Source organism: Stigmatopora nigra, chromosome 5, assembly GCF_051989575.1.
Source record: "Stigmatopora nigra isolate UIUO_SnigA chromosome 5, RoL_Snig_1.1, whole genome shotgun sequence".
NCBI lineage: Eukaryota > Metazoa > Chordata > Actinopteri > Syngnathiformes > Syngnathidae > Stigmatopora > Stigmatopora nigra.
The window spans coordinates 685,907-707,694 of record NC_135512.1 but is presented as its reverse complement, the minus strand read 5'-3'; the positions used below and the strand labels follow the sequence as shown (position 1 = coordinate 707,694).

The following is a 21,788-nucleotide window of genomic DNA, read 5'->3' as shown; positions in this document are numbered from 1 at the left end:
AAATATGAAAAATTGGGTGGATAAGGTTCATTAAGATCACTTTTTTTTGGAATGGGGAGGTCGGCAGGAATTGATTAGTTTGGATTTAATAGGAAAGTTATCACTATTTTTGTTAATAAAAATTATTGTTGATGATTTAATGACAAAAAAGCACTGAAATTGTTTGAATTTTTGATTGACAGTCCGCAAACAATTAATATATTAGATTAAAAAAAAACATTGAATTACCTGTAAAGTGTAGTTCTTTGGTTTCCCATTTCAGGTTGGTCTGTTTTCTTCTTCTGTGGTGTTTTTTTTCTGTTTTTGTTTTTGTTGGCGGCCATCTTGGAAAGGAAAACAAAAAGTTGAATTAACTTAGCATCTTATATAAGAGTAGTAAACAATTTTCAGCTATTTTTCTCCCATTATGAGCTTTTCATTTTCTTCTTCTGTGGTTTGTTTTGTTTTGTAACAGCGGCCATCTTGGAAAAAACAATAAACATTTGCACGCTTAATTAACTTACCATTTTACATAATCATATTAAACAATTTTCAGCAAATTTATGAACTTTTAATTTCTTTGACTGTTTTTTTTAATTGGCGGCCATCTTGGGAAAACAGCCATCTCACTTAAAATGACTTAAAATGACTTTTAACTATTTAAAAACAAATTTTTTTACCTGTAATGCACTCTTTGTTGGCATCCTTTTCACATTTGTCTTTGTTTTCTTGAAACAAATGACGACTCAAATTTTCCGAGTTTAAACGCCAACAAATAACGGCGACCAATCAAAAAGGAGAATCCCGACTATTGACTCTATTGACTGTGTTCCTAACAAAAAAAATAAATAATGAAATAACTCAAAATAGCGGAAGGAATGGACGTTTGCGCGGCGGGAATTGAGGACGGTTTGCCAACGTTGCAGATGAGAAAAGGTGGATAATAAAAGCGCGGTTGTGGAGGCCACCTGGCCGGGGAATAACGCCACAATGGACGCCGAACAATCCCCCCCCATTCAAGCCGACTTGAGGGACCTTGGCGACAAAGTGCGTGAAAGCGCCTCCTCCGCGTATTGGCTGCCCGAATCTTTTGTCTGTGACAATATCAGCCCCCCTCCACCCCCCCGCTTTGGTGAAGAAAAAGTTCCTTCCCAAAGTTTGACGCGTGACTCGCGGGGAGGAGGATGCCGTCAAGGGCCATCATTTCAAAGATGGCCGTCGACCAGCAGGTTTTTGGGTTTCAGCGACTTTTGGGGTGTTGCCCGAATTTATTATTATTTTTCTTACATTTTTACGTCATCCAATATGGGAGTGGTTTTCACATTGGCATGACGGTTTGGGGTCGAGGGTTTGATCCCAGGTGGGACTCATTTATTAATGTATTACTTATTTATCATAATTATTTATTTCTTATTAAAATTATTCATTCGTTATTTACTAATATTATCTAATGATTATTTATGGTAATTATTTATTGATTATAAGCATGTACTAATTATTTATTAAGATTATCTAGTGATTATTTATTAAGATTATCTAGTGATTATTTATTAAAATTATCGATTGATTTATTAAAATTATGTTGACTATTTATTAAAATTATCAATTATTTATTAGATCTATCTATTGATTATTTCCGATAATTATTTATTGACCATTTACCACAGATACATATTGATTATTTATGATAATTATTTAAATTTTTTATTATAATTATTTATCGATTATTTATTAGAATTTTTATCTATTATTTATTGGTTATTTATCTGTTTGTTGTTGTTATTTGTGCAGTTTCCTAGTTATTTATGTTGTTAACTACTTATTGATGACTTATTTATTTATTGTTATTTATTTGTTTTTTTATATCTGGTGCATTTTGTTGTGATGTTTTAAAACTCATTCTACTTGTATAATGACTATAAAAGAATTCAATTCAATTATTGGATGAATAGTGGTGAAATTACACCGTCAACCACGAGAGGGTGCAAAAGAGCAACCGACAAATGTAACACTAACACTCACCTGAGTGACATTGTCGCCCTTTCAGTCCCGGCAGCAGATAAGACTTGTTATCGTCGTCCAAGCCGGAGATTCGGCCTCCATTCGGCATCGCCAAAGTACCGCCGAGACGCCGGATTTCCTACCGGGCAACAGCAGAGGGCGACGTGTCAACAAAGTAGGCAAATCCAATATAATGCCGCTCTACCATAAATACTAAATATATATAAAATAGATAAGTGGTGCCTTTTGACTGACCTTTGACATTCCAGCCTGAAGGTCAAATGGGATTTGGACGTCTAGGGGCGTCCGTGGTGAATGATTTGAGGCTCCCGGAATGAGAGAAGATGAGGTCAAGATGATTATTGACTCGGATTTAAAAGGCTTGAAATTCGGGGCTTCGTTGGAGGGAGGACACTGGGAGGATTCTTGGTCTGTCACTGCCTTCTGGTGGACAAAAAGAAAAGTGACATTCGTTATACCTACTCTCGTACACTTTTTGACTGAATTATTTTTAGATGTTTCTTTTCGTGTATATTTTTTAAAATGCCTTTTAAAATTATTTGGTGAAATCTTCATTAATATATTATTTAAATGAAATATATGCAGTTATTATTTAGTGTAAAATTTTACACAAACGTTTTTAAAGAAATGTAGCATTTTATATATGCACATTTTATAAAAAATATGGTCTTACATATTACATATAATGCTATATTTTTGAAAAGTTTTAAAATCGATGAATATTTAATTTTTTCCTAAAATAAAAAAGCATATTTGTCAGTATTTTAAATAATTTTTGATAAACTAAATTTCTGATTTCGAGTTTTTAATTATAAATAATGTTGGGGTATTATATTTATCCAAAACATTTCTATTGTGGTATTGTGTATAGTTTTGTCAAGTTTGTGTATTTTTGACGGAAAACATGCAAACATTACATTTTTTTACCAATTACTTTGGATTTTTCGGGTATTATAATTATTATTATCATAACATTTAGTTTTTTTCCACATTTTTTTATTTTCTGTCCATTAAGATTGAATTATTTACTCCAGTTTTTCAATTCATGCGTTTTTAATGCATATTTTCTTCCTCTAAATCCCATTAAAAGTATTTTTAAAAAGTTTACGTGGCCTCAAAAGTCAAGTGCATCTTGTTCTTTGGGGGAGGGGCTTAAAAAAGGGAGCCCGGGGACCCCCCAGATTTTCTCTTAATGCTCAGCCGAGCCGAAAGGAGACAAAGGAGCGACATGGGCGACACAAAATGGCGAGAATGGCGTCTTTTATCTTCATCTGACAGGCGCGCGTGTCACGTTCCAAATGACGGTGGCAGCAAATTGCTTTTGTCGCCAGCAGCCGTCGTCGGGCAAATTATCTTAATTGTGTCACGGAGAGTTCCGACGCGTGGAAACACACACGTCGTGGCCGTCGGGCTGCTCCACGGCGCTCTTATTTTATTTTATCTTCTCACTACCACCACATTTCAAACTCCAGAAACCTTTTTTATTATTTTTCTTTCATTTTTCCTATCAAAAAACTTGTTTAACGGCCTCAAAATAAACCTTTGGTGAGCTAAAAATGCCTCAAACTCAAAAGGAAACGACTCAATAATGCCAGGAATTGAAAAAGTGGAAAGGAAGTGATGTCATTGTAGCCCAAATTCAACAGGAAGTCACCCAAATATGATAGAGATACCCAAGAATACCCTAAAGTGAAAGAGAGGAATGCAGGAAATGCTTTAAAATTTGAGAAAATATAAAAATAATGTCAAAAACTTACCAGGAAGTCTTTGAGGAACAGGAAGTGACCCGGAATTGACCTAAAATTATCAAAATATGATCAAAAATATACGGTAAGGAACCTTGGATTGCACCACATTCATCAGGAAGTGACCCAGAAATGACCTAAAATCACCAGGAAAGAGAAAACAACCCACATTCACCAGGAAGTGACCCAAAAAAATCTGCTAACTCACCAGGAAGTCATCGAGGAACAGGAAGTGACCCGGAATTGCCCTAAAAATTATCAGAATATGATGAAAAATGCTATATACTCAACAAGAAGTGACCCGGAAACGCCCTAAAATCACAAAGAAACTGTCAAAAATGTACAGGAAGTGACCTCAGAACAGGAAGTGAAAATATAGACCAAATGTCCAATGTCATATTTTAATGGCCAGAGTGTGGCGACATTGTACAGCAGTGCTTTCCAGTGTAAACAAAAGTCGATATGAAAACATAAGAAATGAATTCTTTGGCTATGTTCTTGTAACATCTTTGATTTCCCTTTCAACATTATTAATAATTATTAATATTGATAATAATAATACAGTAGCCAGCTTTGGTTTTGCGTGACAATTCCCTGCTCGAACGAACGCGTAATTGCATATAAAAAAGTGCTACAATGTTTTCGAAGAGAAAACAAACAAACAATAGATACCTAATATTTGGAGGGGGCGTGGCAAGTTAGGCGGGAAGGGGCGGGGCTTGTGCCTGGAGATGTTTTTCTTTTATGTGAGTCCAATTTCCTCCAAGACGCTGCGTGGCGGTTCGCCATCCTGACATACAAAAAAATAAAGAAAATTGGCCATTGGGGTTTGATGATGTCATCATTATGGGACAGACGTACGGTGTAGTTTTTGCAGGCACATGCCACATGGAATTTTGACCGTTTTTTTTAAACACGGCAAAGATGAATTTAGAAATCATGCCCTTGTTAGAAAAAGTAAATACTATTCATTTGAAAAAAAAACATTAAAAATGTATATTAAATATGTTTTGCAATACACTTTTTTCGGCCATTGTAAGTTTAAAAGATAGATAATTTTGTTATGTTAGCATAGTTGGCATTACAGATTGACTTATTGTTAAATGTAGCATTAAAAGACAAAATAAATAATATTAAAATCAAAATGAAGTCAGTTCAATAAAAACTATATTTTTTATAAATAAAATGAATAGATCAAAAATTGTTGAAACTTTTGGAATTAAAATATAAATAAACACTCATTTTAATTAGCTTCATGCCTTTTTGGTTGTAATGCATATTTCAAGCTAATAATTTAAAAACTATTAATAATAAAATATTAAATATTAATAATAAAAATAAATAATAATAATCATAATCATTGATGGCAGCCATTTTAAGAGAAATCTGGCACTTACTTTGGCATCCTAATTGCAGCATGAACAGAAAAATTCAAGAAAAAAACATTTGATTAGCATATGGACATTGCTAGCGCATTACAAAAAAAAAGCCACAATAAGAACCAGAAAACATTTATTTTTCATAAAACTACAATTCATGAAATATGCTCCTATGGCACCAAGTGCTTATTAAAAAAGCTTTGGCTTTAATATGCCATCAATTCTACTCTGTTAGACAAAATATTTAAAATTGGAATCACATTTTTTTCATATTCATCGGTGCAAAAATCGCAAAGTTAATTATTTCATAAACGCCACGTGAAAAATATTAAGATTAAGATTTGCAATATAATATAGAAATATAAGATGATAGGAGAACTTGCCAAAATAAAACAATGGAATGAATCACGGAGATTATATATAAAGTACTTTTCTACTAACCAAAAATTCAAAATATGAAAAAAGTTCTGGAATCAATTCTTTTTCTAAGTAGCGATACGACCGTACATCCCAAAATACTACAAACAGTCGCTATGGATGTAAAAATGTCTCAAATCAAATAACTATCCCCCCAAAACTAAAGTAGACGATGCAAACGTCAACTCGCGAGTACTAACGAGATGTATAAATGGACATGTCATGCCTGTGGTGGGCAGCGGGAGGCGCTACGTCCACAAACAAATGCCAAGAGCAAAGGGGGGTAGGGTGCGGAGGGGGGAGTTGGCGGGCGGGCGGGCATTCGGGTTTTCGGGCGGCATGCAGCATGCGTGGCGCGGGCAGCGGCACCAACGGCAAACCAGCCGGTCAGTACACGGGTACGTTAAAGTACTCGTTACGGGGCTGAGGGAGACAGAAAGACAGTTTTTTGGCCATTTTGACAGTACTGAACGAGAATGTTTTTTTGGGGGAATGGGAGACCAAAAGTCTGGGCGACCAAACGTCCGGGCGGCCAAACGTCCGGGCGACCAAACGTCCGGGCGACCAAACGTCCGGGCGACCAAACGTCCGGGCGACCAAACGTCCGGGCGGCCAAACGTCCGGGCGGCCAAACGTCCGGGCGGCCAAACGTCCGGGCGGCCAAACGTCCGGGCGACCAAACTTGGATACTAAAGGATGCAGAAGTTTGCCAGACTGGGGAAAAACTGGTCCAAGAACAAGATGAAAAGCAAAGGGGCGATAGCACTAAGAAACGGGGCGCTGGATCCGAAAAATCAGATAGCTGGATCAGGAAAGAAGAACCAATGAGAAGGTAGAACTAGAACTAGGTAGAAAACCAGACGGGAACCATAGAAGCAAGGGACTAAGAAGTAGACAGTACTAAATGTAAACCAGACTAGGAGTTAGTTTTGTACACTGGAAACCGGTCTTAGTTCCAAGTCTTGCTAGGCTAGGAGACGGAATTTCAAGAAGAATTGGTCTCTGTTTTGGAGTTGGACTAGTTTCGTAGTTTAGTCTTGATTTTAGTCCTGACTACCAAGTCTCAGATTCATGTAGACTGGACTGCCAAAAATGGTGATCTTGATGGGGTCTGAGTCTGGTATTAGACTTCGAGAACTACTGCTATCTAAAGGGGTACTTTGGACTTGACTAAAAACTGACTACACAGACACGGACACACAGAAACCTAGTCATGGTTTTTGGGTACAAGAGGGACGTACGAAACGCGCTACAGGCTACTTCCAGCTAAAACTAGCACCCTCAGTCGGCGTTCACCTCAACGCTTCAAGTTCTGGAACAATCCGGAAGTCTCCGAGGCGACGTTAGCCACGGCCATACCTGGGAGTCAAAAAGTTTCAGAAGCCAAACGGGGTGGGGGGTGACGTAGCTACTGACTTTTACCCCGCTAGCTCGACGCCAGGAAGCGTTTTTCCAGACGAAAATGTCGTGTGTTAACGACCGGCGAGCGTTTCAAAGTTAAAAAAACGGCAAAAGATGCGAGCGGCGTGGTTAGCTAGCGTCCATCCGGCATGCCGTGCGGCCATTTACCCGCATTACAGGAGCTCGTCGTCGGGCGAGCCGCCCCAGTCTTGGCTCTGGCTCTACGGGCAAGACAGGCCGGCCAATCAGAGAGCTGGCGTAAAGCCAACGCCGGCACTCGTTGAAATGTGTGTTTCACTAACAGTATTTTATAAGCCTGGTGGGCCGCTAAGCGTGTCATTTTTTTGTGGAATGAAAACCCCATAATATGAAAATATTTTCTAGATATCTACCACATTTGCACATATACTGTCACATGACTACTACTAGTTACTGGCTAGTTATCTAATATTAACTAGTAAGTACGAGGACTAAAGAAAGTGTACCTGCAAACAAGCGTGTCTGAGAGTCTATGTTCTGCATATTAAAAAAGGTGAAAGGAATATAAAAGGAATTATAAAAAGGAAGAAGCTAGAGTGCGATTCAGTATGAGAGAAACAGCTCCCCTACAGTACGGGAGTGGAATTGCAGTTTTTTTTTTAATCTAAAATTTTCTTCTACACTTAAGTGTGGCAACGTAAAATGGCCACTAAAGATCACCCACCTCCTGGAGCAGGTCAGCCTGCTCGATGGCCTTGAGGACGTTCTTCTTGGACGTCTCCTGGGCTTCACCACCCAATAGGAACTCGTCCAGGATGAAGTAGGCTTTCTCAAAATTGAAGATGATGTCCAGCTCGCACACCTTTGTGGGGGACAACCAGAGCCGAGGGTTAAGATGGGAGGGGCGTCGCCGATTGTTCCCCGGGGGGTGCCGCACTCACGCTTCCAAAGTATTTGTCCAGCAGCTCCACGTATCTGTGGATGATCTCCAGTGTGATCAATTCGTTGTCTTGTTCCTCGATGGCGCAGCAAAAGTACAAGCTGGCGTATCTGCGGGTTATCAAAACAGAATTTTTACATTTTTGGAGAAAAAAAATGTTGGAATAGCATTTGGATGTTCTAACGCTAGCTGTCAATCAATTTTGGTATTTTTATTACTACTTTACACATTTAAAAAAACAAAAATCAACACTACGGGTGCGACTTGTAGTACTGACACAGCACTTTATTTTTGGTTTTTTTTGCAGGTGACTATTTGGCCAGTGCGCTCTCAGGTTAAGCCTCTCTCTTCCTGCCACCCGGTAGGGAACTCCGTAATCCGGGATAATCCCTCACGCGCTCGCAAAGCATGTGACGAGTAGCTAATAAAAACAGGAAGCCTTAACGGATATTACACCACGCATCACAAAAGAAATAGACACCGCTAATAAAGGCACTTTCTGCCATTAAAACCTGGAAATGACGTACGTTGCACCCATGACTGGTCACCGGTCAATCATTTCTGGAATATTTTTAACAATATAGCACTTTGGTGGCTTTCGCTGACCTTTTGTAGACGATTTTGATGTCTCTCCACTCCAAGAAACTGCACATTTTGGCTTTACGGGCTAAAATGGTTTGAACCAGTTCCCGCGTGATCTTTTTCTTCTCCTTATCCGAAATTGGAACGTACCACTTTTGCAGGCGTAGTTTGCCCTGCCGGCTGAAAAGAAGCATGAACCGCATCTGAAATAAAAAATACAAATTTCTTATTATAATCAAAATAAAGATGAAAAATCAACAGAATTCCGTGTATATATTTTTGTTGCAAAAATATTATAATATATAGATATAAAAATATTAATACAAGTTGCCACACAATGGTACGGTCCGAATTCATTATCACGTTAACATGTGACTCGGTTTAAGCCTTTTTAATTCCGAAATATGATATTTTAATGAAAGTTTTATAAATTGGTATAGACTCGTACCATTAACACGTAAACCAGTGACTCCGTTTAAAGCCTTTTTGTGCCAAAAATGTGATATTTTAATTCAAATGTCCAGGTAATAACGGTACGGACTAGGAGCATTAACACTGTTTAAGCATTTTTCTTTCCAAACTATGACATTTGAATTAAAGTTAATATACAAAGGTATGGACCCGGAACATTAATACGTTAATACACTACGACGACTATTTATAAACAACATTTAAAAGTAGCTTTGGGACGAAACAAGCTAACGGGGAAGTGTTGAGGCTCGAGTAGTGCCTCATAAACGCCGTTATTCGACGACCACCAGGGCAGAAACAACAAAAACATACTTAAAGATATAAAACATTCACTTTATAAGCCTCCGAATGACATTTTGTTGGTTTATTACCTCGAATTAGGACGCCGTTTTCTTCAAAGGGGACGAAGAAATCAGACGGGCGTCCGCAGCTGGGGAGACCCTTACTCATCAACAACCGGTAGCTAGGAAGCTTGTGATTGGGTGAGAAACTCCATGCTTAATTCTCATTGGTTCATACATTCTTCCGTGTATATCATGTGGTATGGGTTGCTAACCAACGTTGCATGGTTATTTTGGATGTCGATCAAACTCCTGAGAAGCTGATTGGTTCACGCAGTACGGTACTAAAAAAACGTAAACATTTTCATTTATCATCAAAAGAGTCCATTTAACAAAATAACAAAAATGCCAATATACATTAATTAAATTATTTTATAGTCATTATTGATTTTTTGATTATTGTCATTATATTTTCACCACGTAGTTGGTTTTAAAAACCTATTTATTATCTAGTATTATTAATTTACCGCTCTCCAATGAAAAAAAATGAACTACTTTTATCAAATTTCAATCTCATTTATTGTTCTAAAATGATGTTCTTTCCTCCCAACACAATTGCATTCATTTTACATAAATGACATTTAAAAAAAAGAACCCAGGCATAAAATCCCATGACATAATTGACCATATAATCCATCATTACACCCAGAAAAGGCCATTTGATCTTGAAATTAGGCTTCTGTGCTGCCTGTACACACAGAAAGCAGGATGTGTCGCTTATTTAGCCAGTCAGAGAGCCAATAAAGCGAATTACATCAAACCCTCACGCTAGCGGATTAGCGTAATCTCAATCCCAATCCGACACTCCGCTCGCATTCCATTCCTAGTCCGGCCGAGCAGCGACATGGAGGCCAGAGTCGTCCTCTTCCTTCTCGTGTTCACTCACGGTAAGTCCATATGCTTCATTTTGACAGCCATAAAAATGTTTTAAAAATTAGCAAATTCGTCAAAATCGTATTTTTTATGGGACGGAAACAAGTGTAAATTGAGTTAATTTGAATGCTTTTATTGTCATTATACAAGTATAATAAGGTTTAAAATGCATGAACAACAACAAATAAATAATCAATAAATGATAACAATGAATAAAATCCAATCCATCTTGACTCCGCCCCTTTCCTAATGGCATACACCCCTACGACTCGCTACCTATATCCATCCACCTCGTTTAACCGCCTTCCAAAACCCTTTCAAAACATCTTTTTTCCATCGCACGCTCACTCGGACACAGCCTTGACCGCGGTCCACTCGCAGGAGGTAAACTCCTCCCCCCTCAACGCCGACATGGCACCACCCACGGGTGTCAAACATCCCCTTGCTCTACCTTCAGGAGGAAGAGATCCTACAGGTGGAGGAGGAGGAGCTACAGGAGGAGGATCAGCGGATTCTGGACTCCTGGACTCCCGCCAGTGTTCAGGCGTGCACGTGCGATTGCGAGACCGGCGCGGCGTCCACTCTTTTTCCCACCGCCCCGGCGCCCACTCGCTACGCCCTGGCCACGCCCCCACCCAAGCCCGAGCCGCCTCGATTCCGGCCGGCCGCCTGCATGCCGGAGTGCCCGTATCACCGAGCCCTGGGGTTCGAGTCCGGCTCGGTGACAGCGGAGCAGATCACTTGCTCCCATCAGGACCAGTACAGTAGCTGGTACACGTCTTGGGTACCGCATAAGGCCAGGCTTAATAACCAGGGATTTGGGTGAGTCGCCCCAAAATGACCGTCAACTAAGCTAACGCGCTAAATGCTAAACTCTCATCCACCAGTCCTTCATTTTATTGCATTTTTTTGTTTCAAAATCAGTTTTCAGAACTCCAATTAAAGAAATAACTACCTTTGGGCAATATGGGCGATTGCCTAGGGTGCTACCCATTTTGGGGGGTGCATGAGCACCTCTTTTGGAACCCCCATCCACCATTTAAAAAGCAACAATACCTTCTCCTCACCAGGTGCGCTTGGCTATCCAAGTACAACGACCTCCGCCAGTGGCTCCAGATCGACCTGCGGGAAGTGGGCGTGGTCTCGGGCATCCTGACGCAAGGGCGCTGCGACTCGGACGAGTGGATCACCAAGTACAGCGTCCAATACCGAAGCGTGGAAACGCTCAACTGGGTCTACTACAAAGACCAAACGGGAAATAACAGAGTACGTCAGACTGTCATAGGTCAAGAGTCAAAGTGGGCGTTGCCATAACTGAACTTGCTCCGCCCCCACAGGTGTTCTACGGGAATTCGGACCGCTCGTCCACGGTGCAGAATCTCCTGCGACCGCCAATCGTGGCACGCTACATTCGGCTCCTCCCCTTGGGCTGGCACACCCGCATCGCCGTGCGTATGGAGTTGCTGATGTGCATGAACAAGTGCGCCTGAACGCAACACGGACGGGAAAAAATGACGCACTTTTGTAGCCAGAAAATCGCATTATTTTAGTTTTTCAGGCTGTTTTTGGGGGAAAACATATTTTCATGTTAAACAACATTTCCTGATATTTTAGGCCTAAATAAAATATAACAAGTGAATACATTGTCAATAAAAACAACATTAATAAACTTACCAAAGCAGTCAAATTCAAAATGCGGCCATATTTTTGACCTTTAGACCCCAAGTTATCACAAAATTCGCTTCAGTGACCTTTGACCTCAAAATTTAATGATCATAAAAATCATTATGGGACATTCCTAAAATAAAAAAACATGACATCAGCACTTTTTTTCATAAGTTTCCTCTTTATTTGAGCTCAAGTGTTCCACATATAAACATTAAATGTGTTTTTAAACGGGAAAAATTCAAATAAACTACCAGTGTGAAAGTAAAACAATTTAAAAAATGTAACACCTTTATTTGTTATGTTTCCTTAAAAATAATAAAGTGTGAAAATAACAAGCGACAAAGGCTCCTCCCATTAGTAGTATTAATATAATACAGGGATTCTTGTCGCCGGGCAGAATTCATGACCACTTGAAGTTTTTAGACCAATAGTAATTAACAATTGTACAATTAAAAGGGCCAAATCATAAATTAAGATAATTAACCAGGCATTTTGGAAGATTATCAACTCGCTAAAGTGTATTATGACGACGTGAGGTGGCGTTACCGCGGTAACCAATGACCACTAATTCTACTCCAACTAAAAATACATTGCATCTACCATTTATCTAACCATTTGCATTATATATATATTATATATATCTTTTATGATACAAATTAAAGTCATTATACAAAGTCTATCAAACATTGGAAGCCTTTTAAAAAAAAAACATTGACTTTTGACCTCCATTTTGTAAGCGTTGAGTTGTTTTTACCCGATGAACCCTCGTTTTTAACCGTTTATGCTGTTTTTTTGGTGTGTACACGTTTTTTTAGGGCTGCCACTATTTGATTAATTCACTATTTTAATCGTATCAATTGTATAATGACAATAAAAGTGTTCAATTCAAAGAATAATGCCCGGTGTGTTTTGTCAAAAAATAAATACAAGTAAAAAAGGAACACTGTGGTTTTCCCATGAATAATAAATAAAATCACTTAAAAATATTCTGGGTTTTTTCTACTATCAAAATGGCAAACACTAGTAATGGATGATTATTCTACGATAAAATCATAATTTCTGGCAGCCCTAAAATGTGTATTCCTATATTTGTGAACGATATATGAAACACATGAATCTGTAAATTTGTTTTTGTGGCGCTCGAATGACTCGATATTAAATGAATGTTCTCTAATATAATAATAATACCATATTTTCACAACTATAAAAGTCTTAAAATTTCTCCAAATTAGAGAGTGCGCCTTATAATCCAGTGCGTCTTATATATGGAAAAAAAATAAAATGTGGCATTCATTGAGGGTGCGCCTTATAGTCGTGAAGATACAGTAATAATAATAATAATAATATAGCATGGCATCGTGTAGAAACATAAGAAATAATTTGAGTTCAAAGACGGGGGTGACTTGCCTTCACAGCGCCGTCTCTTTCAGATCGTTGAGATTGGCCATGCGGGAGCGGGAGGGGCGTCCGAAACCACCGTGGCCGTTTTGCCCCGCCCCCTTGACGCCCATCTGCTCCGGATACGGGTTGCCAGATCCAGAGCCGTGCCAGCCGGCCTCGGGCGGCGGGTAGGCCGACTGCCGGCTCTTTGACTGCGGCGTGTTGAGGCCCGGGTGGCCACGCCCCTCCGAGAAAGCCCCCTGGGGGGCGGGGCCGGGCGGGTAGCGCACGTCCGGCGCCGTGGTGTGATTGGAAGACGACGACAGGTGGAGGAGTTTGCGGAGGGATTTCAGCGGTTGGCTCTGGACGGGACGGGAAAAGGAAATGCGTTACCTTGGCTTTTCAAAATAAAAGCTGGCCAAAAACGGTACGCACCGGAGAGTGGGCGTCGGCCATCTTGTCGGCCCACTCCTTGTCGCGATCGCGGCTTTTGTCGCGGCTGCGGTGGCGACCGCTCGGGTGGGAGCGTGACGACTTTTGAAGGACCGCCTCCTCGCTGGGAACCTGTTGAGAAATGGTGCATTGTGGGAACTTTTGGAAAAAAACAATGTTTCTGCATGTTTATATTGATGAAAAATTCATTCTTTCAATTTCAGAACCGTTTATCCTCAAAAGGGTCACAGGTGGTGCTTGATCCTATCTGGGACAATTGGGGTTTAGGCTCAAGCACCCCCCGCGACCCTAAATGAGGTTAAAGCGATTGGAAAAAATGAATGAACCAATGGAAGGAGCCATATTGAACTTATTGAACACTTATATGAACTTGGTGCTTTTTGTAAGTGGAGCACATCTTTTTTGTGGGCGGAGTTTCTTTCCACTGACCATCTGAGGCTGCTTCTTCTTCTTCTTCTTGATGGATCGAAAGAAGCCCTGCTTCTCTTTCTCCTTGGACGGCTCTACCGCGTTCAGCACCACCGTGTCCGGGCCCGTCCTCAAAGAAGAGAGTCCACGTTTTAAAAGAGGCGGAGCCAAACCCAGCGACTCGGCCTACCAGGGATCGAAGGTGGGTTGGCGTTTGCCGTCACCCGTGGCCCCTCGACCTTGAGGTCGCCCGTCGTGGAAGGAGTTGTCTGGCCGAGGAGAAGGAACTGTTCAACGAGAAAACACCGCTAGCATTTTAGCTAACGAACCACACAAAACAATCCATCAAAATGCGATTGCTCGTACCTCTGTAGAAGCTCCCCACTTTCCGAGGCATGGACTCGCTGTAGATGTTGCGGTTCTCCTTGGACGAGGCCCCGCCCCCTCCATCATCGGACTTGGTTTCGTGGTACAACCCCACCTGGGTCACAAATGCTAGCACGTTAGCGCCTGGTAGCCATGTGGTGCTAAAATGTAAACAAAATCTAATTTATGAGAATTTTCTTTCAATTGTGCTTTGAATTTCAATAACATTTATTTGTACGTCATCCAACTTTGAATGGATTGGATGTGGCGGCCATTTTGAGGGGAAAATGTGCAAAATAGCAAGCGGAGAATGAGGAGTTGAAAAAGGACGCGAGAGAACCAACAACCTCGCTTTTTTGTCTCTGCGGGTGAAAGTTGTCTCTGGTGGAGAGTCTGCCGTGGGGAGTGGTCTCGCTGGGGGATTGGTCGCTCTAATAAACATACACACCCACACAAAATGGCTGTATATTAAAAGCAGAAGCGCATGCCACACAACTTCAAATCACGTCCATGTTAAGCGAAAAGCCACAAAAGCAGCAAAATAAATTAAAAAAGCCAAGATTGTATAAAAATTAAAATCTAAATATTATTCATGTATTTTTTTGTTATTGGTATTGCTTCTACTCAGCAAAAGCTGCTGTTATGGATACCTCGCATCACCCTCCTGCAATTACCTTCAGACAGCCACTAGGAGGCAGACCACCACCCAAACATCTATTCATAACGCCTCCCACGTGACTTACCCGGCTCATGTCGTCCTCCCTGGACACGGAGTGGCGAGGCAGGGTCCGGTGCTGGAGCTGAGGGGACAACAGCTGCAGGCTGCTAGCGCGGGTGGGCACCCCCTGTCCCACCATCAGCCCATCGTCGCCCCCGTGTGTCCGCTGGTGGTCCCTCCGCACGTACATGGAATGCCGGTGCGGCCTCTGCTGGGACGAGAAGGGACTGCTGTACCCCTGGGCGTAGATTTCACGGGGCGCCGACAGGGAGTGGGCGTGGATCCGCTGCTCCCCGCCCTCTTTGGGGTCCGGGCCATCCGGCGAGTCCTTTCGCCGTGTGGATGAACGTCGGTAGGAGGAGTCTAAGGTGTTGCTCTCTCGTTCGGCGCGCGTGCTCCCTCGTCGGTCGGAACGGCGAACCGCCGGGCTGCCGGGCGCCGTCAGGTCCAGGCAGCTGGACGGGAAGTAGCGGGGGGCGGGCTCGTCGGCGTACAGGTGGACGTCGTTCAGGTTGCCCACCGACTTGGCGTCGCTCAGAGTCCCGTGGCTTTTAGACGGGTTTAGGTAGGAGAACCTGGGAGTGAGGTTGTCCGGGTAGACGCCGCCCCCGCCGCCACCACGGCGCCCGTGTTTGTCTCCTGACTGGAGGGTGCTGGTTTTCCCCTCCACGAAGGAATGGCGGTGCTGTTGTGAGCGGAAGTTGGGTTTGGGGTACTTGGCGCCGGGGCCGTCCGAGGCCTTTGGCCCCGCCTCCAAGTCGGCCTTGCCGGCGTCCAGTAGGTGTGGGAGTTCGGCGCCGTGGTTGAACATGGGCGCGCCGTAGTTCTTGGGGTGGAGGGTGGGGCTAAGGTTGATGGGCGCCGGCAGGTTGCCGTTGAGGAAGCTAACGCCAACGCCCTCGCCGCTGTTGCCGTGCGGGTCGTCGTGGCGAGGGAGGCTGGAGCAGTCGCGGGTGCTGGAGCGGTGGCCGCTGGAAGATTTCAGACCGTGGCTCCTGATTGGTCAGGAGACAAGTCAACAAATGGGTTGTTATACTCTAGGTTGGTTGTCACTATGGTAGAGTTTGCATGTTGTCCCTCGGTCTGTGTGGGTTTAACCGGGGTACTCAGGGGAATCCTTTCCAAAGACATGCATGCTAAGCTAATTGGGATGCTAATGTGTTGCTAGTTATGAGTGATTGGTTGTTTGTTTCATCGTGCCATGTGATTGGCTGGATAGCAATTCAGGGTGTCGCCCAACTCTGGCCCGTAGTCAGCTGGGATAAGCTCCAGCACCCCCCGCAAGCCTAGTGTGGAAAATTATTATTTTTAATTTTTACAAATTATTTATTACCTACTTATTAATGTCCATATAACTGCTAAATAGGGCAATTTATAGTTCAGAAAATACGGTAATCGGGTTTGTCGACACATGACCAAAAATCCCAGAGGACCGACCTGGTGGTGGCGCCGTCGCCGTGGTGGGGCTTCCTCTTGGAGGAGCGTACCGGCGTGGGGGTGGGCGTGGGGGGTCCGGAGCGCTCCACCATTCGGAGAGTCTGAAAAGTGTGGTGGTTGAGGCTCTGCTCCGTCAAGAAACGTTCGGCGGGGTTCAGTAGGAGAAGGCTCTAAAAAACAAAACAAAATAAACAAAAAAAGAAGTTCCATGGCCGCCATTGGCATGTGATGGTGTCCACTACCTTGAGAAGGTCCAGCAAAGCCCCGCCCATGATTCCCAGGTATCGGCGTTCCAGCGTTTGCGGGTGGTTTACGGCGGGGAACTGGAAAGATGGACAACAGGGAATTGGCACTCCGGGATTGGCTGACATTTAGATTTTTCCTTACCCGGAGTCCGTGAAAGCGAGGGTTACTGTAGAAGAGCTTCATCTGCTCGGGTGGGAGGGGCCCCAGGACTTTTTGGATGGTGAAGAGCTGGTCGATTTCACTCTCGCCCGGGAACAGGGGTTGACCGTCGCTCAGCTCGCCCAGGATGCAACCCACAGACCACATGTCCACCGCCTTGCCGTAGGGTGCCCTGAAAAATTGAAACAATTGTCAAAAAAATAAAAAATGAAATCAAAAAATTGGACTGAAATGTTGTTTATGACCAAAGGTCAAAAGGTCACTTTTTGGGCTAACCTAGCCCAAGCTAATAGCACTAATTTGCGTTTTAGCCAGCTAGTTTAAAAAAATTAGCAAGATTAGCATTATTTCTAATGGATTATTTTTAATTTCAGACCCCATAATTAAAACGACTTTGAGACCCTTGACGTACATTCGAATAAAAAAAAACAAATATCAAATTGCTACTATTACTTTGTTTGGGTTTTAGCTAACGCACGTCAACACAGCTTCAAACAAGTGTCATTCAAAAGGAAGTGAGGTCGTTACTTTCAAAATAAAGCAACGTGAAGCGTATGACTTACCCGAGAAGGAGTTCCGGCGAACGGTACCACCTGGTGGCCACATATTCCGTGTAGTTGGCGTCCGTTCCTTCCGAGAGATTCCGAGCGAAGCCTGTCGAGAGAAGACAAAATGAGCGACGACAGGATAGACGGATAGACGAACGGTGGCCACCCGGGCGGGCCGGGACATTGCGTCCTCATTAAAAGGATAAAATGGGTCAAACCATGGGGGAAATAAAAGCCCCGGCCACCATTGCGTTTGGAGATGTGCTTTTCAGAAAATGAATGGTGCCTATTCTTTAGGATTATAATTATGATTTTTGATGTTTATTTGACAAGTAAATCTTTTTGTTGTTGTTGCAAATACCTTTTATTTGTTCAATGTAACATTTCCCAATGAATAAAAATAGAAAATATTGCTAACCTGTCATTTTATTTCACATTGAATCTATTTAACAAGGTTGCCAGTTCATTTTAACTCATATTTTGCCTTTTTATATCATCATGTATTAGGAACACACTACATTTTTACTCAAATAAAAAACATTTCTTGAAAAAAATTCTTTTAAAAATATATAATTAAACATTTTTTATTTTATAATGAGTACAAACGACTTTAAAAAAGGAGTTGGTGTCACATTTTTGCTGGAAAAAGAGAAATTGAAGATAAGAGGATGCAGAACTAGCAGGTCCTTAGCCTATATGTAGCATATCTCCCGTGGCCAACAACCCCCTAGTATCTGGCAACCGAAATCTGGCAACAGATTGCCCGCATGATGTTTTCCATCGCCTATCCCCTCTCGTTCGGTTGCCAGATTGGCCATGAGCTCCATCTTTGCAAACTCAGGCGTACGGTAAGCCAGCTCCAGAGAAAGAAAGCCCACCCCACATGGCGTGCAATTTATAGTCCAAGAACCATCTAAATATGCATCCAAGATTTCCAGAAATATCAATTATGGCGGTTAATAAGTGAATACAGTAATCCCTCAAATATCGCTGTTAGTGTAGACTGGGTCACCTCTATTAGAAAAAAAATTATAATAATTCATCATAATTCTGCCTAAATTTCAGTGTGGATTTTCATTTTTAATGATCTTTATAAAAATACTTTCTTTTTAAATAATTAAAAGTGTGTAGTAGTGAATTCATGAAAAGTGAAGATGCTTTAATTAAGGGATTACACTGTTTTTATATTGTTTAATTTAATATTTGGGCTTTTATAACCCTCTTTGTGCTATTATGAGGTAGACAGCGCCGCCCTAGTGGCCAGGGGCAAAATTAGGAAATGTAATATACATCTATATCTATCATTTTAATTTGATCCTAAAACAGAAAGTCGCCACTTCACATTTACTTTCCTGGGCCGCAAAAAATGATGCAGCGGGCCAGATTTGGCCCCCGGCCGGGTGCTTTGAAACCACTCTAATGGATCAGATATAGATTGGAAGCAAAATCCAGGACGGGACCTCAATGGACATTCCGATTGGACGGCGACTTACCGAAATCGCACAACTTGAGGACGTCGTCGGAGCTGATGAGCAGGTTTTCCGGCTTGATGTCTGAAAAAAAGAAAAAAAAGACGAGAAGACGTCCAAACGTCATCGGCTAAAAGGCTCCAATTTAAAGAAACACGAATGTTGACAGATTGCGCCGCAGGGAAAAAAGGAAAGAAAAAAAAACCCTGACTTATTCATCAAGGACAAACCGTGGGGAGATCCCGGCGGCCATTTGGACCGCCCAACGCCATCTGGCTCGCCGCACTTCCTCGAAAAGTGTCGGAATGGGTTGGAATGGGCCAAAGTGGCTTAAAACAAAAAATGATGTGAAATTCCAACGAGTGGAGACGACCCGGATTTACCTCGGTGGACGATGTCGTGCTTGTGGCACCAGTGGATGGCCTTGATCAGCTGGTAGATGTAGCTTCGCGCTTTGTCCGCCGGCACGCCGTTGGGCAGCTCCTCCAGGAGCTCCAGCATGTTCTACACAAGGAGGTTTTAGGATGGAAAGAAACTATTGAGCAACGCTTTTCGGACCATTTTAGTTAGAATATTTTAATAAATGGATTAAAAGCCCTGAATGTTCATCTTTTTATAGATCTAAAACAATGTTTATTTGAGCTTTTTTTTACATATATTTTTAGATTTTACTAAATGATTTTTGAACTAAAAACACGGAAAAAAAATGGATTAAAAAATGACAATTATTGATTTAAAAAGGGGGAAAATCAGGAAATTTAATATAAATTTATATTAATATATTTTTAGATTTTACTAAATGATTTTGAACTAAAAACAGAAAAAAAATGGATTAAAAATGACAATGATTGATTTAAAAGGGGGGAAAATCAAGAAATGTAACATATACATTAAAATATATTTTTAGATTTTACAAAATGATTTTTGAACTAAAAAAAATGATTAAAAATTGACAATGATTGATTTAAAAGAGGCAAATGAGGAAATTTAAGATCCATCTATACTCTTCATTTGAAATTGATCCTAAAACAAAAAGTCGCCCCCCATGATTGACTTTCCCAGGCCGCACAAAATGATGCAACGGACCAGATTTAGCCCCCGAGCCACCACTTTGACACAGAAAAACAATTCTTAACTCAAGAGCTCACCTTCTCCACGTACTCAAAGACCAGGTAGAGTTTCCCTCTCCGCCGGAAGGCTTCTTTGAGCTCCACGATGTTCTCCTGCTTGAGCGTGCGGAGCATTTTGAGCTCCCGCAGTGTGGTTTCTTTGACTTCGTCATTTTCTGAGTCAAAAACATAGACCCACTGAGTTGAACCTTTCCAAAAAATTGTGGGTTTGATTCCCGATGGGTTTTCAATGTGTGGGGTTTTCAATGTGTGGGGTTTTCCGGGTACACTTTCCTCCCCCTCCCCCCAAAAAAAACATGCATGCTAAGCTAATTGTATGAAAATTATGGACACTTTATGAAATATATAACTTAAAATAAAAATGTTACCTTCACTGTCTTTGAATTTCTTGATAGCCACAATTTCATTTGTGTCCTACAAAACACAAAAAACACATTTGTAAAGTTCCTAGACAAAAAGTACATCAACTAGCAACATTTTTATGTTAAATTCCATAGATTTTTTTTTTAAAAACTGTAGAAAATGGGGGCGGCACAGTGGATAAGTGGTTAGAATGTTGGACCAACGGTAGGGGGACTTGGGTTCAAATCCAGGTTGGTCCAATTGTGTGGAATTTGTATGTTTTTTCCTCACAGAGCCGAGTATATCATAAGTGGGTCCTCCATTTTGTGCCTGGGGGGGTTAGCATCCCTTAAAGGGCGGCGCCATTTTTAGCCGAGACCCTCGCCCTGGTTTCCTCGCCCTCATTTCGAGGCCCGCCGGCATTTGAGCTGGGAGTAACGCTAACGGCAAGCAAGGTGGCCAAGGAGACACCGTATTGAAAATGAAAATGGGGGCGTCAAACTATGATGGGATGGCGGGCCTACTCCATCTTGTGTGTGGTTAGTCAAGTGTACAAATACGTAACAAATATTGATTTAAGCAGAGGAATGCACACACAATGAAAAGGATTTTGTCCTTTGTGGACACACTAGTGAAACATTGACAGCGCTTCAACTCTCAACCCTCAAAATACCGATGACATCATTTCTCTGCTTTACGGTAGATTTAAAAAGTCACTTAGCCTTGAAAAATGATTTATAATTTTTTGTATTTTGAGTTTTTTGGGACTTTGAAGACCCCCCCACCCCCCCCCCAAAAAAACAAAGGGTGACACTGGTTGTCCAGGCGACCATTCGGTTCATCTCCTGCAAAATACGTTGAAAATGTGAATGAAAAGATGTTGTAAGTGTCAAAGAATCCATTGAGTGCTTTTTGGAAGACGAGTGAGTCAACATCTTATTTTTGGAGCGCTGGCGCTTGCGTAAGTCGTTTTCTTCGCAAAACACGGCTGTCGAGCGGATATAAAAAAAAAATAAAAAATGTTCCGTATCCATCCGCTGGCCTTTTGGAAAGATGATTTATGGAGGCTGCCAGAAAATAATAAGTGGGTCAGCCAAAAAAAAGGGGAGGGATTTAAAGAGGTCACCTTGACTTGGATGGAGTGGGAATGGCAAGTTTTAATGGAAAATGCCCCCCCCCCAAAAAAAAAATCAAAGTAAAATCAAGAAAATGATTATTTTCTCTTCAGACAATATTTTTCTAATATTTAAACCTAATTTATTCGCCCCCTAAATTATAATAAGCCTTCTTTGTGGTTTTAATGTGGGATAATTTTGTTCAAATTGGGTAAAAAAA

The 21,788-nt window shown here is 41.7% G+C and overlaps 4 protein-coding genes across 7 annotated transcripts; 1 reads left to right on the top strand and 3 right to left on the bottom strand.

Moving 5' to 3' along the window:
- Positions 1 to 235: 235 nt before the first annotated feature.
- On the bottom strand, positions 236 to 4,047 carry LOC144197284 (uncharacterized). The gene is made up of 5 exons (XM_077717981.1): positions 3,955 to 4,047; positions 3,759 to 3,798; positions 2,236 to 2,424; positions 2,002 to 2,119; positions 236 to 323 (listed from the first exon to the last, which is right to left on the bottom strand). The coding sequence occupies exons 1-5, from the start codon at positions 3,963 to 3,965 to the stop codon at positions 259 to 261; spliced, it is 423 nt and encodes a 140-aa protein (XP_077574107.1). The 5' UTR covers positions 3,966 to 4,047; the 3' UTR covers positions 236 to 258.
- An 86-nt stretch (positions 4,048 to 4,133) lies between these two features.
- On the bottom strand, positions 4,134 to 9,409 carry LOC144197195 (AP-1 complex subunit sigma-2-like). 3 transcript variants are annotated; one of them, XR_013326486.1, is made up of 6 exons: positions 9,287 to 9,409; positions 8,469 to 8,647; positions 7,864 to 7,972; positions 7,647 to 7,784; positions 5,144 to 5,965; positions 4,134 to 4,536 (listed from the first exon to the last, which is right to left on the bottom strand). XR_013326486.1 is itself a non-coding variant. In XM_077717844.1 (6 exons), exons 2-6 carry the CDS (start codon positions 8,645 to 8,647, stop codon positions 6,840 to 6,842), a joined length of 519 nt encoding a protein of 172 aa, XP_077573970.1. In that variant the 5' UTR covers positions 9,287 to 9,409; the 3' UTR covers positions 5,972 to 6,839. The 3 variants fall into 3 exon arrangements, 2 of the variants coding, with proteins under 2 accessions (XP_077573971.1, XP_077573970.1); XM_077717844.1 differs by lacking the exons at positions 4,134 to 4,536; positions 5,144 to 5,965 and adding exons at positions 5,972 to 6,901; positions 7,429 to 7,459; XM_077717845.1 differs by lacking the exon at positions 5,144 to 5,965.
- A 573-nt stretch (positions 9,410 to 9,982) lies between these two features.
- Positions 9,983 to 11,718, top strand: LOC144196700 (retinoschisin-like). Its single transcript, XM_077717084.1, has 5 exons — positions 9,983 to 10,143; positions 10,488 to 10,513; positions 10,587 to 10,951; positions 11,200 to 11,395; positions 11,467 to 11,718. Exons 1-5 carry the CDS (start codon positions 10,101 to 10,103, stop codon positions 11,617 to 11,619), a joined length of 783 nt encoding a protein of 260 aa, XP_077573210.1. The 5' UTR covers positions 9,983 to 10,100; the 3' UTR covers positions 11,620 to 11,718.
- A 245-nt stretch (positions 11,719 to 11,963) lies between these two features.
- On the bottom strand, positions 11,964 to 20,521 carry LOC144196699 (cyclin-dependent kinase-like 5). Of its 2 annotated transcripts, XM_077717082.1 has the most exons (15): positions 20,480 to 20,521; positions 20,130 to 20,266; positions 19,365 to 19,485; positions 19,006 to 19,065; positions 17,528 to 17,618; positions 16,947 to 17,136; positions 16,802 to 16,882; positions 16,560 to 16,729; positions 15,148 to 16,117; positions 14,752 to 14,835; positions 14,405 to 14,519; positions 14,229 to 14,325; positions 14,060 to 14,168; positions 13,613 to 13,741; positions 11,964 to 13,539 (listed from the first exon to the last, which is right to left on the bottom strand). In XM_077717082.1, the coding sequence occupies exons 2-15, from the start codon at positions 20,223 to 20,225 to the stop codon at positions 13,207 to 13,209; spliced, it is 2,646 nt and encodes an 881-aa protein (XP_077573208.1). In that variant the 5' UTR covers positions 20,226 to 20,266; positions 20,480 to 20,521; the 3' UTR covers positions 11,964 to 13,206. The 2 variants fall into 2 exon arrangements, with proteins under 2 accessions (XP_077573208.1, XP_077573209.1); XM_077717083.1 differs by lacking the exon at positions 14,752 to 14,835.
- Positions 20,522 to 21,788: the final 1,267 nt, after the last annotated feature.

Coding starts and splice junctions, on each gene's coding strand:
- LOC144197284 (XM_077717981.1), bottom strand. Junction 2,425..3,758: donor TGTTCCTCAAAGACTTCCTG/GTAAGTTTTTGA, acceptor TTTGTCCACCAG/AAGGCAGTGACAGACCAAGA. Junction 2,120..2,235: donor TTCAGGCTGGAATGTCAAAG/GTCAGTCAAAAG, acceptor GTTGCCCGGTAG/GAAATCCGGCGTCTCGGCGG.
- LOC144197195 (XM_077717844.1), bottom strand. CDS start 8,647: ATGCGGTTCATGCTTCTTTTCAGCCGGCAGGGCAAACTACGCCTGCAA. Junction 7,460..7,646: donor AGGCTGACCTGCTCCAGGAG/GTGGGTGATCTT, acceptor TTTAATATGCAG/AACATAGACTCTCAGACACG. Junction 6,902..7,428: donor TCAGACACGCTTGTTTGCAG/GTACACTTTCTT, acceptor TTTGACTCCCAG/GTATGGCCGTGGCTAACGTC.
- LOC144196700 (XM_077717084.1), top strand. CDS start 10,101: ATGGAGGCCAGAGTCGTCCTCTTCCTTCTCGTGTTCACTCACG. Junction 10,514..10,586: donor CCGCGGTCCACTCGCAGGAG/GTAAACTCCTCC, acceptor CTCTACCTTCAG/GAGGAAGAGATCCTACAGGT. Junction 11,396..11,466: donor ACCAAACGGGAAATAACAGA/GTACGTCAGACT, acceptor CCGCCCCCACAG/GTGTTCTACGGGAATTCGGA.
- LOC144196699 (XM_077717082.1), bottom strand. CDS start 20,225: ATGCTCCGCACGCTCAAGCAGGAGAACATCGTGGAGCTCAAAGAAGCC. Junction 16,730..16,801: donor CTTTGCTGGACCTTCTCAAG/GTAGTGGACACC, acceptor TTTGTTTTTTAG/AGCCTTCTCCTACTGAACCC. Junction 16,118..16,559: donor GGCGACGGCGCCACCACCAG/GTCGGTCCTCTG, acceptor CTGACCAATCAG/GAGCCACGGTCTGAAATCTT.